This window comes from Camelus bactrianus, chromosome 2, assembly GCF_048773025.1.
Source record: "Camelus bactrianus isolate YW-2024 breed Bactrian camel chromosome 2, ASM4877302v1, whole genome shotgun sequence".
Classification (NCBI taxonomy): Eukaryota; Metazoa; Chordata; class Mammalia; order Artiodactyla; family Camelidae; genus Camelus; species Camelus bactrianus.
Genome location: NC_133540.1, coordinates 55011673 through 55027836, shown reverse-complemented (window position 1 = coordinate 55027836; position 16164 = coordinate 55011673). Strand labels below are relative to the sequence as shown.

Sequence of the window (16164 nt, the reverse complement as noted above, 5' to 3'; positions counted from 1 at the left end):
CTTCCTAAGACCATTTTACTCATCATAGGCTTCCAATAAGTAGAATTTAATATATTCAAGATCATACGGATATTCCATTTACTAAGCATTTAGCAAATTTTCACTGCTCTGTCTTCCAAGGAAATGCCATTAATACTTGATTTCATTATTTAATGCTTTTTTTCAAATTTAAAAATATGTTATGCCTACCTTGCTTTAGGATTTAAAATATTGATTCAATAAGAGACACAACAGATTTAACAAACAAATTACTTCCAAAAATACAGAGAGTTTTAATTTGAAAACCCAGTCTAGAAATTCTAGCTTATCAGGGGAAATTACCAACAATTGTAGCTGCATGTCTGTCACAGGGCTTCAATCTAAAAGTAGGATGGCAACTTTGGTATGGAGAGTTAGGATAGTGGATTACCTAGATTGAAATACATAAAAAAATGAGGCAAAATGAAAGTCATCACATCCTTAGGGAGCAAGGAAAAGGGGAAATGGAAGATAAGACTAGAACATAATTTACTTTTAGTTGGAAGAGACAAAACAAATACTTTTTTCTAACTCCTCTACTTCTTTTCATTACTGGCAAGGATAATTTTTGAATTAACACAAGATGATGTCACTAAAATATTCCTTAGCCCATGCCTTTCTAATTTGTTCTTAAGTGTGGGTAGACGGTATGGAGAATGGGAAGTAGGGAAATGCTCCTTCAAATTCAAGAACCCCAGAGCCTGAGCAGAGTTAGGTCAGCAGTGATTTATAGAAAGAGTAGGAGAACCCTGGGGTCAAAACCAGGGTCAACCAACTGGGAGAAGGAGCACAACACAAGTGTGACAACAGTGAAGATCAACCGTTGTTATCAAGGACTGTGTGAAGGGAGGCACAAAAAAGTCACATAGGAGCACACTGTACATGAACAAGGGGTCAGATCTGAGGGCCTTGTGGGCTATTTTAAGATAGTTTGGAGGCCTTTGAGATGAAATGCGATAGAATCTGAATTACATGTTAACAAGATCATTGTAGCTGCTTTGACAAGAATAGACTCAACAGGGCCAAGAGTGGAACTGGAGACCAGTGAAGAGGCTTTGAAACAAACCGACATGATGAGAGAATTCAGACTTCTGGAATGGTGCTGTGAGGAGCTCTGTGGACCCTCTCCTAGCAAAACAACCATAACTGGTAGAAATTATTAAAAAAAATTCAAATCTCTGGAAAAGGAACCAAGAACATACAGTAAATGAAGAAACATTTATTCAAGAATATCTACTAAGATTGATAAGAACAGTGCAAGTCTGTGGCATTTGAACCATGACCCACCATTTTCTCCACTAGTTTCAGTTTAGAGTGACAAAATCCCACCCAAGTTGGGTGCATCCAAGAACACAGGGGTTCCTTTCTCCTTCGCTTCCAGTTTAGAGCTGTGATTCTCCCTGAGAGTGATAGGCCACCAGCATTTCTCCTCTCTGCAGCTCTGGGTGCAGAGTCTCTATTTTAGGCAAGAACAGCTGAGGGATCTAGCAGTCTCCTCCTTTAGGTAGCCACAGTCATAGTGCTGAAGTTGTGCCCCAAGGCAGACCATGAACACTGGAACCATGATTTGTCCTGGCTCCAGCTCAGTTGTAGGGTGGTGGTTCTAAGCCAGGAGAGGCAAGCTGAGAAGACCAGAGGCTACCATCACAACCCAGCACCCTGATCATAAATCTGGGAGTCACTCTGAGAGAAGTAAGTCATTGTCTCCACCCTCAGCTCTGGAGCATTGGTGCAGAGAATTTGCCCAGGGTGAGAGGAAGGTCATAAAGAGAGAGCTTTCCTAACTTCTGTCCAAGGGAATTGACTTTATTTGGGACAGAAAGTTAAGTTCCAGCCTAAGGTCACCCTTGGAAACAAATGAAAATTTTGATGGTAAGCAATTAAGAGGAGGTTGTTTTTATTTTAATTAAAATCAGCAACAAGCTGATAATAGACCAAACAAAAGTTTACTACAGATAATCAGGGAAAGAGATAGCTAATGTTACTCCTGGAGTCATAAAAAGCCTCATACACCGACCTCAAAGACTATTGCAAAAAGGACCACATTTTATTGGTCCAGACTATGGCACAATTTGCACCCTAGGGCACTGTCAAAAACAGTAGAGTGTGTTGTTGGTAATTAGGGTAAGCTCATATCTGGCTAACTTTTATACCAGAGGCAGACAGCTTAACAGAGACATCAGGAAAAGATGCAAACGTAACCTTGCTAAAACTACTGTTATTCCAGAGTGACTGTGCTCCCTCCGTGACACTGAGGCTTCACACTGCAGGGGAAAAAGTCTTCACTTAAATTGCCTGTTCATATACTAAACAAATAAATAAATAAGTAACAATAACAACAAAACCTTAATGGTAGGGAGAGGGGATCAATATCAAGAGTGCTATAAACATTATTTAAAATGTCCACTTTTAAACAGAAAATTACAAGCTATGCTAAGAAACTGGTAAGTGTGGCCCATACACAGGAAAATAAAGCAAGCAGTGCAAATTGCCTTAAAAGACCCAGATGCCAGATTTAGCAGGCAAAGATTTCAAATATACTCTAAGAACTGAAAATTGATAAGCTGGTTCTAAAATTCATATGGTTTCATACATACAGACAGAAAGGAATGTACAATGACAAAGACTCATCAAATAGAGTTGTCAATACAAATATAGAAATTGTAAAGAAGAATCAAGTGGAAATCCTGGAACTGAAACATACAAATACTGAAACAAAAAATTTACTACATTTTTTCCTAGCTGGCCATTGTGCAGAAATTGATAAGCTGATACTAAAACTGATATGGACATTCAAAGGACCCAAAATGTCCAAACAACCTGCATGTTGTGAGTTGCCCTCTGGAGTGACTCATGTGGCAAGGAACTGAGGCAACAACTGAGAGAAACTCAGGTCCACAGGCCAACAATCCACAAGGAACTGAATCTTGTCAACAGCCTCGTGAGTGAGCTTCTGAGCTGGTCCACCCTCTGCTTGAGCCTCGACTGCTGCCCTGGCTGACACCTTGGTTGACGTCCTCTGAGAGACCCTGACATGTAGGATCTAGTTATGCCACATTCAACTTCCCGACCTACATTAACTGTTAGATATTAATGTGTCTGGTTTTAAGTTGTTAAGTTTTGGGCTAACTTTTTATGAAGCAATAGATAACAAGTACACTCAATTCCTGAAGTATTTTAAGTAGATATTTGTACCACACGGGTGTGTATTCTGCAGGCTCCCTCAGGAACTCATGCAGTTGCTGCAAGTCTTTTAAACTTTCCTGCGCCTGGATGCTTTGCTTCTTCGTGTTTTCTCTACATCCATCTCATGTGAGTGTCCGCTCTGCTGAGTGCACAGACTGCCTTACCCATCATTAAGCCTCCAAAATACACTATTTGCTCCATAGTAAACTTTCATTAAATCAATATTTGGTCAAAATTTTGATTAAATAGTATCACCTCTACATTTCCTAACATTGAAATACCCTGTTAATTGTACTGATCAGGGTTTCTTGACATCTGGTATTTGTCGCACAGTACAAGGCTATATACTGCATAATTTAGTAAAGAAACAGGCATAGCAGCTATTGAAAGGTAGCCCGCTCTCTGTTTTATGTTAATGTGCCATTAATTACACTCTCATACTCCTTTTATTTTTAACTGAAATCTCTACATAGCTGATTTAGTGTGCAGGCCATTATGACACTTGAAGATTGTCCACAGTCACTCTTTGATGAGTTTGGGTTTTATGAGAGCATTTTAAATGTCAGAATTTTTCATATCACGAATATTGTGTCTTATTAAGAAAAAACATTATATAAAGTTCTTAAATATGTGTAGCATTTTAAAAGCAGACTTTAAAAACCTATGCCTTTATTTCAAGAATACTTCACTTATTTACTCATGAATAAGATTTCCAACTGTTTGACAAAATGTCAAAAAAAAGCACAGCATTTTTGAAGTTAGCATTGAAGACAAAAAGTACTCTTTTTCCCTTCAGGATTTTTGGTCTGTTACTATTAGTGAACTGAAAAGGCCCCACTCATTCGGAGATTTTAATGCATCTATATGCAAAACTTAAAGCAACAAAACACCATTTCGTACTCCCCCCCCTCCCAAATCTACTGTGGAATAAAAATAAATAATTCAGGTTTATCCTACAGGCATTCTCTCTGTGTTTGAAAAGGAGATGTGGGTTAGGTCAGGAACAATTTTTAGTAACTTTTTCATCAGACATTTTAATATTAGCTGATGATCCTTGTTCTCTTTAGCCTTAGTTTGTTTGTTGTCATCTTTGAAGTCTTGCTTCTATTTAGTGACAGCAAAAAACATTATTTAGCAAGAGAAAGAATTAAAAAATATTTCCCCCCACCCCATCGCCATACAAGTGTAGCATCTTATAATGACCATATCTTGGCTGCCTGTGCAAATCGTTAGAATCACCTTCTATACAAATATACATGTGCATGCACACACTCACATGGCATGTGTTCATGGATTAAAGATGTAAATATATATATACACACACACACATGCAACATACACATGCGTGCATGGATTAAACATATTGCATACATAAGTATGCATGGGTTAAGAAATGACCATACTTCATAGTAATAATGGTTCTTCTAACATAATGAAGTAAAGAAACACTCTTGCATATGTTTTTCTCATGATTTTTAGACATATTAGAACAGAAAATAAACTCTATCCCAAGAGAATTCAGAGAAATTCTACCAAAAAACATTTTGATTGATTGCCTAATTTTTTAAGATATCAATATACAGCTATGTTATTTGAATCACTTTTGTAAATCTTGTGAGAACAACTGTGCTTTCCACTCATAATCCCTCTGCCAGCCAAGGTCATCCCAAGGAACAGGGAGGAATGTCAGCATGGAATAAGAAGGAGATTTAAACACTTTTGATTTTTTTCAGTATGAACTGGTCATTTAGTTTGAAAATCTCTTTCCATAATTGCTTCAGTTCCAGCTAGATGAGTATTTCAAGACATTCATTCCAAATTTGTGGACTGACGTTGTCAATGATCACGGAATTTTAGAATTGGAATTGATCAGTGGCTTATCTGGTCCAGTGCTTTTGGTTGGCAGATGAGCTGATGTAAATTAATTACCTAAAAACTCTGTAGTTTCGAGAATGAAAAAGGGAATCATTACCATTTCAAGGGAGGAAACCGAGGCATGAAGACATTAAATGAGTTGCCAGCTGTGTTAGAACTTGTTACTAGCAGTCAGGGCTAAAATGTAGCCTGCCAATATAGTGCTTTCCACTATCCTATTCCCATCTTGATATCGTTGAGGGTTTTGAAGTGTCATCTGGATATGAAAAGATACTAATTTAATAAGAAAGAAATACATTTCCTGGCTCTCTGGACAACACACATATTGTCATCCTATGCTTACAGTTACAGGTGGGGTTCTGTGTGTCACTGCTTGGAGTCCTGAGAAGTTTTATTGAGCTTAATACCAGAAGGAAAAGGACAATGTCATTTCAGTATGTGTGTTTAACGGACTTCACTTTAGTTGTAATATTTTGATTATGCAACATATAATAAGATTTTGTTTTTCTTATACAAAATACATTTATAGGTTTCAGTCTAGCTTCTAGCTACACTGACTAAACAAATGTAATTGTTCTGAATGGACTCCAAATAGCTTTCAACATTTCATTACAAAGCAATTACATCTGAGTCTTTCCCAGTGCTTTCAGCATGGCTTTTAAAAAAGAAATTACACAAACAGGTGAAATCAACCATTATGAAATATAATCTACATGCCTAAAAAGCAAGGCTTCAGAGTGAGAATGAAATGGGGGAGGTTTAAGCCAAATGATAAACACAGTTTATTTTCAAGGTAACCGCACTAGGAAAATTCAGCATGCATGCTCAAGGGAAGTTTATTTTTTGTAAAGGGAATATTTACTTAATTTTCCAATGTTATGAAGCAGTACAAAATTTGTTAGACATTCCCTAAAAGTAAGTGAAGATCAATCTCTTGTGAGTCCATATATTGAAAAATATTTGGCTTTGTAAAAGCAGGACTGAACTGCATACTTGTCTGGATTTACAAAGATCGTAATTGATTAACACCTACTGAATGTTTATCGCATGCCTGGCACTGCTCTAAGCACTTTATTATATGTATCCTCAAACAGTCCTCACAGGTAGTTGCCACGGTTGTTCTCGTTTTTACAGATGAGGAAACTAAGGCTAAGAAATTTTTGTCCAAGATCAAGCAGCCATTGATGGAAGGTCAGGATTCAAACACAGGCATTCTGGTGCTTGAGTCCATGATCTTAACTGCTCTGTATGCTACCCACACTTACTAGTAAGGATCCTGTTTATGTGCAGATCTGACCCAGGTCTGGGGATGTAGAGGTGGAAAGAGGGGTGAGCCATTAACACAATACTGAGACACAACATTGTAAAATATGATGCTTATCTGGCCTTGGGTCTATGCCTCCTAATTTGACTTTTAAAAAATGAAACATGTCAGTAATCACACAGTGCAAATGAACTGCTTATTTTAAATGAAAACTTTAAGAAAGAGGTTTTAACTGGGGCTCAGGGTCTTTGGGGGATTCACAGACTCCTTGTGACAATCTGCCCCACCGTGTGAAGATGTGAGACTGTGCCTCTGAGTATTTTTCTGGGGAAAAGATTTCTTTCACTCAATTGTTAAAGGGATACCTGACTTCCTTGCTGTCTAGCACAGGGGTGGGCAAACTTTTTCAGTAAAGGTCCAGATACTAAATATTTTAGGCTTTGTGGGACATAGAATCTCTTTTGAAACTACCCAACTCTGCTGTTATAGTGAAAAAGCAGCTGCAGACAATACATAAAGAGTGTGGTAGTGTTCCTGGAGCACTTTATTTCTGGACATTGAAATTTGAATCTGATATAATTTTTATGTAACAAAATATGTCTTTGATTGTTTTTCAATCATTTATAAGTGTAATTAAAAAAACCCAAACAAAATGAGCTTAGCTTGAGAACAATAAGAAGCAAGCAGTAGGCCAGATGTGGCCTACGGGCCACAGTTTGGGAAATCTTAGTCCGGAGCAGTGGTTCTCAAGAGTGTAGTCCCAGGAGCACGGGCATCATTTGAGAATTTGTTGGAAATGCAAATTCTCAGGCCTCTCGGACAATCTACTACAACTGAAATTCCAGAAGTGGGCCTGGCAGCTATGTTTTAAAGAAGTTTTCTAGGTGAAAAAAATGCTGCTCAAGTTTGAGAACCATTGGTCCAGGATCACTGCTGTAATGATTCAATTCATCCATCCATTCATTCACCCTGGCAACAAATGCTTTTTGAGAGGGCAGTTATCGTGCACCAGGAATACAATGGATAAAGTACTCTTCTCCCTCTTCACAGAGGCAAGAATAATCCTTCCGTTTTAAAGCAGGAGATAGTAACTTTCTGACCATGACCTATTTTTTGAAATACACATCGTGACCCAATACATATAGACACACATGCCTGAAACAAAATAATACAAAGCAATATGTACCCTTAATACTTGTGATGCACTCTGGTAGCTTCTGCTCCATTCCATTTCTATTGGATTAAATCCAATAAATTGATTTTATGATCCACTAATACATCACAACTCATAGTTCAAAAAATCCTGCAATGAAATGTACTCACCAGTGCAAATTCCTTGTTGAGAATCATCTGCTCAACTAAAGATGACTCATTGTGGAAGAGGTGGGGCTGCATGTGGCTCCACATGTGAGGAAACCACCAGAACTCATCCACAGACCGAAGCAAAAGGTCATCTCCTTCATCTTCCTCTTCGGTCCCTGTAAAGCGTATAAAAATGGCATAAGTGAAAGCCTTGTATTAGCTGAAAGGCTACGTTTGTCAGATTTTTATTATTCTTCTTGCTACTGATACATAAATCCAATTTTGTGTTGTTTTAATACAAGAAAAATGACCACAGCCTAAATGACATCAGGGGCAATGGTGTTGGGGGTTGGGATGGGGTGGGGCAAGTGTGGTGGTCCCAGGTGCAGATGGTTGTTTAATTTAGAAGTAGGGCTATTTTATCACTGACATTGTTTATAATTGCTAGCATATGGTGGTAATAAAAAAAAACAACAGACTGAGTTTTAGTTTATTTTTGTTTTAAATTTATCAACTGTTAATTCTCTCCTTTATTGCATATACAGGAGAAACCTGAAGACAGATGAATATTCTTTTTACTGAAAAATATTTCTGCATATAAATCTAACATTGAGCTGAAAAATTTTTAATGTAATTGATGACGTTTGTTTCTGTTTTTCTGATTATACAAATATGTGATGTGAACTTATTGAAGAAACATAGAAAGCACAGACAAGTGATACATACAACTCAAAAACAAAAACTAAACAAAAACCCCCAAACCATCTTCCAGAACTAGCCAGTGGAAACATTTTGGTATCTTTCATTAAATCTTTTTCTACTTATTTTTTTAAAAGTTGAGGTCTTATTGTATAAATATGTTTGTGTCCTTACATTTTCAACTTACCATTATAAACATAAACATTTCCCATTTTGATACAGACATTTCATAAAATGTAAACAATAAATCTATGAACACAATAAAGCGGCTTGAGAATTTAAAACTAAAATATTAATTTCTCATCCTCTATTAGGAAAATTTGTTAACAATGCCCAATGCGTGGAAAAAAGCCATATGTCATGCCACAAGTGGGAAAAAAAGAAAGAAAAACAACATCAGCAACTTACTTCTAAGGGAATTCACTGTAACTATCCAAGAACACCATCACTGTATGACTCATACAGATTTTCTACAATTTTACAATATTCAGTCCAATTTAAAACTATTCTAAGTTGATAGTATAAGAATTGAGTCCTATGTGGGCTCTAGATTCTTAACTAAGTAAGTACAGCATGAGGTATATTTATTTGGAATATTTTTTCAAATTAGAATATGTTTTATAGATAATTTTATATTCTTAAGTTAAGTTGAACAAATAAATATTAAAGATCTTTTTTTTTTAAAGAGTCTTCCTCAAATACTCCGTTTGTGTGTGTGTCCTACAGTACATACTGCATGGATCATGTAGTAGTGCCATGAAATGGTTTAAAACCTGCATTTGTGAGGCATATATGTGATCTTGTACACTTAACTTCTGAGTCTTGGTTACCTGGTTTAAAATGGGGATATAAATGTCCATCTCATAGGCTCTTGTGAAGAGTCAATGAGATCAACTTATTAAGCCACTTAACATTGTGACTTGCAGACAGTAAGCATTTCATAAATGTTAGGATCATTTTCTTCTTAAAAATAAATCTACCGGCTTATACCTGCGGTGTTCTAAATTTACACACTTTTACACATTCTTAAAAACATTGCCGGCCTAGATGATTAAATTCTTAAAGTCTGGATCCCTTTAACTTACATTGTCTCATGCCACTTCCCCAGGAGAGTAAATACGGGAATAATTTAGTTCTGTCTGTCTGTGTTAATATATAGTCAGTGAACTTCAGAGCCTTCATATGTCTGCTTAAGTGCATGTCAACTTTTGTGTGTATTTAAGCGTAGCATCCTTCCTGGTACGTAGTTCACAATCCACAGTTTTCAAAAGGTGGAAGGACCACCAAGTTTAATTAGCGTTTTGGCACTATTACTACTGTAACAGTTGCTACTAAAGGATAAAGAAATATTAGTTTTGAAAGTGATGAAGTTCTATGAATAAGATGAACAGACAAAAATTCTTAATTTTTGTTAACTTGAGCCAAAATTGTTAGCAATATAGACTTACAATTCATTAAGCTTTAATATATTAAGAATTTCAAATATTGAAATCCAAATGAAGGGAAGTTTGGCACTTCCTTCAGATAGATTTAAGTATGAATTGTTTATACTATAGACCAAGTGTTTCTCATGGTCATAATTTAGCAGACTAAGGCGTAAGTTAGAAAGAGCTACTTTATGTCACATGTGATGAATGAATTGATGGTTCTCCCACAGTTCTGTTGTGCTTTGAATATAGAATGTGTGAGAAACGCTTCCATTCACTTTGAACTCCACAGACTGTTACTGGAAGAGGCAGGAAGCACATTATGCATACTTGACCAGGAAGGAGGTCAATTACTCAATTTAAAGAAAAAATTTTGCAGACTATTCATATAAACAGATGCATGACTGATCATAAAATCTTGGTAATTTTTATACCAGAGAGTGTGTTAATTTATAAGCACTCCCTACAAGGTTAGAAGTGATATTTAAAACCTCTTTTTTTTTTTTTTTTGACTCCATAGATTAATTTCCCATCAGCCTTTTTCTCATTTTATACAGGTCATATAATTCAAAGCCACATAAGGCCAGCTCATGACACTAGAAATTGCTTAATGAAAAATATGACATTAAGTCATGCTGAGGGACCAAAGCAGAATTTCAAATGTTTTCAAATCCAACTAAATGAAAATATTAAATTTTTGACTCACTGTAAACACGTATTTTTCTATACCTAACTGATGTTTAAATGACATGTGAGACTATAATTTGTAGTTCATACTTCACTATATTTATCACTAGTGCCTGTTCATTAAAGGGTCTATGTTCAAACTGAGCATTTCACTTCTAACTTGGTCTAGATTCAAACTTACATCATTATTAATTAAAAATATGATAGTTTTTGCTCTCATTTAAAAGTTAAGTCATTTTTCTTTTTTAAATTGAAGTATAGTCAGTTTATAATGTTCTGTCAATTTCTGGTGTATAGCACAATGCTTCAGTCATACATGAATATACATATATTTGTTTTCATATTCTATCATTTTACTTTCCTAATTAGCAGTGTTTTAATTCAGAAATAAACTATTTAAGAACTCATTTCTTTGTCTCCCCTCTTGGAGGATATGTGCTATGAGAAGACAGTGTACTTCTAAAAGTTTTAAGTCTGCCAAAATAAGAATAATTTTAGCAGGATCTGGGCTATAGGTTAGTTTCCACTAGGCACAGTGTGACATTAAAATTAGAAACATAAAATTCTAGTGCTGCGTTATTGCTTTTGTACAAATGTTTGTCTTATATTTGCTACTATATATGAAAAATTATAATCCCTAAATGGCAAAAAGACATTTCTAACTTTCTTTGTACACTGAACCTGGCACAGGTTCATATTGGTGAGTATAGAATAATTTTAAACAGCATACTAAATAAAAAGAATTGTTTGGTAATGAAAATTGATTAAAAATTATCTATAGTTCAAAAATTGAAAAATAGATAGTACTTGATTTTTATACAAAAATACTTTTAAAACTCAATAATAAATACATAGCATGACATGTGTCATGTAACACATGTAAATAAGAGACATGTACATAAGAGAGATATTATTATTTTTCCCATTTTGGAGATGCAGAAATTGAGGCACAGAAAAGTAATCTGTTTATGTTCACATAGTTAGTGAAATGTCAGAGCCTGGAATTAAACAAAAGCGGGCTGTTTCCAATGTCTTTTTGAACCAATGTTATACAGAAAAGCGAAAACAAAAACAAACAAAAGAGAATGAATGTAACATTGCTTTTTCCGTTATTAAAAGTTGATAGTTTTATATAAAAGTCTATTTTCTTGTAAAATGAACTCTCATGGAAAAAGAGCAATATTTATCCAATTTGCAAATATTATACATGAGGTAATTGTTTGTCATATTCAATTTATTATCAATTACGAAGAATGGAACTGATTGTCACTAGAAATCATGTCCTACAAGAAATATTTGCAGCCCTTCATTCCTACAAGCATCTTAATCGTGTCATATCTCCATTTTTCACCTGAGCCTTCACTGTGCAGTTCTAATCAAGCTTTAAATATTGCCAGACTAGAATATTTTACTCTGAACTCCATGCCTTTATTGTTCTACTTTTAATCAACAGTATGTCTTTCTCCTTTCAATGTGGCGCCTGTGAGTGACTGCCTTTTGGGGAAGGCTTAGTAATATGTCCTTTTTTGGGTGAGATTGTTTTTAGCGTGTGAAGGACAGAGAAACTGAACAGGAAAGAATACATGGGAAATACAAATAAATGAAGCGGCCTAAGAATGCAGAATCTATCATTATTGCACTGGGCATATGTGATTAAATGTCCTCAGAACGATAAGGCTCATCAATCAGCATCTTCGTGCCCTGGGAAATTAGGTCATCCTGGGAGAGAGCTGAGACAGGCCTTGTGACAAGGCCATCTTCTCATGGTTACACATCCCAGTCAAGCGCACAGGTAAGGGAAGCGCTCTTCTGATTTGTCAGCCTCCTGATAGTGAAACCTCCATATAGGAGTGTGATTAGACAGGGAAGAGGCACGCCCTCCCGATAGTGGGTATCATCAGTGTTTAACTCCACTGTGGAAGAACCGTGATATCCTCGAGTGAATAAGTAAGTACTTAATATAGTATGATTGCACCCTTGAAAAATGTTATGGACGCATTTCAATATAGCAAATCAAATAAAGTTTCATATGTATGTGAAGTTAATTAAACCTCTAGGACTTATATATATATATGTGTGTATATGTATATATTACAGTGTAGTCTCTAAAATGCACTGTCAGTGCAGCATAACAGAAGAGAGTGCTTCTCCCATTATTTTTATTAGGTCAGTACCAACAGAAAGTGTCAATGAGGTCCATTTAAGACATGCAATTAAAATGTCTTTTTTTTGTTGTTGTTGTTGTTGTTGTTTGATATCCTCCTCCAACAACCATCCCTGTGATATTAGCTAGTGTGCTATTCATTTCTGAGTGGATGTGTAGTACAAACATGTTCAGGAAAAAGAAATGGGAAGTGTTATAACCTGCTATCAACATTAACTCTGCAAATGTCTGGCAGGTTTAATAGGTCTCAATATGAAAAGCAAATAAAAGCTGAGGCAGTTATCCAGATATATTTCAGCCAAAAAATGATTTTACTTACCCTATACGGCTATTTAAGACAAAATAGTATTGTTTGTGTGTGAATTCCAAATAATCCCGTATTTTTCCCCCAGCATGAGGAGATACAGCCTTAGAGTTATCTACTTTATAACTTCATAGTCAATGCTTCTTAGGTCTGAACTCATTTCTTGAGGGGGCTTTTGAAAAAGATTTACAAAACCATGTCTATTTTCAAAATTGTAAGCTAGAATTGCTTTGCCTGTGCAGATATGCTGACCCAAATCTTTTTCTGCAAAATGTCCTTTTAAAATATGCAATGATTTGATTTATCAACTGGTCTAAATACAAATTATCCTTCTATTACTTTAAACAGTTTTACATGTTTCAAAGCAGGAGAAAAAAAAGCACAAAAGAAAAGCCAATAAGACATTGCTGCTTCAATATTCTAAGAAACCAGGCTGAGCCTATTTGGGTAAACATTAAAAAGTCTCTTTGGGTAAACGAACTGCATTTATGATAATTAAAGACTACCTTTGCATGGGAATTTTTAATGAGTCAATAAACTGCATGCACGCATAGAGAATACTAGGAAATGTTTTCACTAAGATACTATAAAGTAACAACAAGGCAAAGTCCTAAACAAAGCATTTAGCTTTCACTACAGATTCAGAAATAGGAACAGATAATAGGTATTGCCCTAGTACAGGCTCTGAGACACCACTTTGTGCCATTTTTGTTATTATTATAAGACAATCACTTTTACGCACATACTTTTGTCTATACTAGTGCCTGACATTATAACGCTGCTCCTCAGAAAATGAGAGTCACATTCTGGAGGTGAAGATGGATAAAGAAGTGAGAAATATCAGAACATAGAGTAGTGCAGGAACGCTAACCACGTTCTGAGAATTTGTTGAGAGGCTGAGACTGAACAGAGGTGCAACTGTGACCCGATAAATGTGGAAAGAACTACAAGACTGACTGTGATGGGTTTAATGCATGTTGGGTCAAGTCATTCTAATATTTTTAAAGAAAATCCTGCAAGGGATGGTAAATTCAGCAAGATGATTCTGAAAATCTAGTAAACTTCTTTGGGGCTATAAAATTCCTCTCTCATCATCAGATATTTTACAAAGGAAAATAATATATACAAAACTGGCTGTCACCTAGATTGTCCTATAATTTAAAAGCACTGTCCATTATCATTATCACCATTATTATGCCATTGTCATCATTATCATCATCATGGTCACCATGCTTCCTACTTAGACTACGCTGACACAAGATTCACAGACACATTTAGAACAATGGTTATAGCTTCTTTTACTAAGCTGACAAAGTCAGTTCTTTCCTCTTTTGCCCATGATTCTAACAGTATTTGCCAAAGTAAACAAACTCATTGATTTTGGATTTGGCCACTCATAATGCACCCAAGTTTTTCCCATAATCGGTCTGGATACTCCATTTCTCCTACTTATGCAACATTAAAAATCCCCTCTCCTAGTTATATGTAGCTGCCTGAGAACACAAAGCTCCTTCTTACCTGTGTGGTAAAACTTCCCTGAAAATCCAAGGTTGAAGGTAAAATTTGCAACCTGAGTGCGCAGTAAATTTTGAGTCTCTAGTAATGCCTGAAATAAATAAGAAATTAACATGATTTTAGAAAAATAAATATGAAGCTTTGGGATGCCTCTTTTTCAAATGTGATTGCATGAGTGAAACAGAATAATGTGGGCTTTGTTGCTTTTTGGGTGTTTGATGGCTACTGTTATGTGCTATTCATATTTCAGGTACTATAATCACTATTGTTATTACTTTTATTGAAGGTTACCAAATTATGAAGTGGTTAAGTCCTAAGCATATTATAAATTGCTGAGAGGCAATTCTCTAACCACACAGCGCTGAAATCATTTTTCATTTCTGTGTGAGACATTTCTTGAATTTCTGATTATTATACTTCTTTTCCTTGAGGAAAATATTTCAGAATTGTTGGATGTAGACAAATCTTGTATTTGTTGGTAAGAGATAGGAACATAACTTTTGTTTAAGTTGCAACTGAGTGTTTTATTTAACCATGCTACCTCTCCTGCCATTTTTAAGGCACAATTATTGAGTTGTAAGCTTGGATTTTTATAAACTAAAGAGCAATTTGTATTTTATAGGGTGTTAATTGCAAATCTTGAGATATGAACAAGGAAAGGACAGGTAGGAATAAGTAATCCCATAAAGAATTATTCTCTAAACGTGGCAAACATTTTCCTAATTTCTGATTTTAGAATTATTCTACATGAATTCCTTGTTTATAGACAGGATAAGAGTATACCAGTAGTCTCTGCATCAGAGTTAGTCCTGTACGTTTTCTGCCAGTCCTTCCACTGTTATTATTCGTATGTCAATATACGTGGTGTAATTCAGAACTCTCTTATCCTTGGGCTTTTTAGTTTGCTTACTGATTCGGAATGCTTTTTTTCAATTTTTTAAATGGATTTTTTTAAAGGAGGCTTACTTTGTTCTGATGGAAATGAGCAACTCATTTCAAACCAGAGATTTACAAAGACTGATTTTTAGTTACTGCTATCCATCTTTTAAGGCGAATTGCCAGAGGTTTAGACAATGTCTTTTGAGCGTAAGTTATGGTAGCTAAGCATTTGCCTCAAAAATTTGTGAACTTAACTTTTTATTCCCCCAGAATTAAGACGGCTGTCCTGAAAATTTGCAAAGAAAAAAGGAGAAAGAAATGACTAAATAATTAACAGGTTGTATGATAAGCTATGTAGTCTATGATTATCCAAGATTACAGTTATACTGGGTATAATCCCAGCCAATCTTATTTAAATATTATCAATTAAATAGAAAAAGGAAAAAATAGACCTATTAGTTTGACTCAGTTATATACACTATTTTTAAAAAGTTCTCCCCAAAAGCAAACTAAATACTAAAAAGAGTGGAGTTAAAAATAAAACTACTGAACTAGTTGAGCTTATTGGTAAATACTGTGGAATATAGCTTTAAAAAAAATTCATGCCTCTTTTTCTTAGCGAGTTCCTTTTTCTGGCTTTCTTGTTTTGTTCAATGAACAGTCCCTGAGCTTTCATATTTTGCAATAGTTGTTGGTTTTTTTTTTTTTAAGTTCTTCCTTCTCCTGTTCTCCTCACCACTCCAGCCCCATCTGCTCAACATTCTACCTCTGGGTTTTTGAAGTCATTCTTTATTCCACATTTACTTATCCACCATCAATCATTAAATTCAGTACATAATTACTA

General features: G+C 35.5%; 1 protein-coding gene across 2 annotated transcripts in view; it reads right to left on the bottom strand.

Moving 5' to 3' along the window:
- LOC105067139 (N-deacetylase and N-sulfotransferase 4) overlaps positions 1-16164 on the bottom strand; it is a 233919-nt gene that overhangs the window by 101272 nt on the left and 116483 nt on the right. For both annotated transcript variants that reach the window (XM_010952611.3, XM_074341827.1), the window contains exons 3-4: positions 14445-14532; positions 7667-7821 (exon numbers count right to left, since the gene is read on the bottom strand). In XM_010952611.3, the coding sequence (XP_010950913.2) occupies positions 7667-7821; positions 14445-14532 (243 nt within the window). The remainder of the gene's footprint in view (positions 1-7666; positions 7822-14444; positions 14533-16164) is intronic.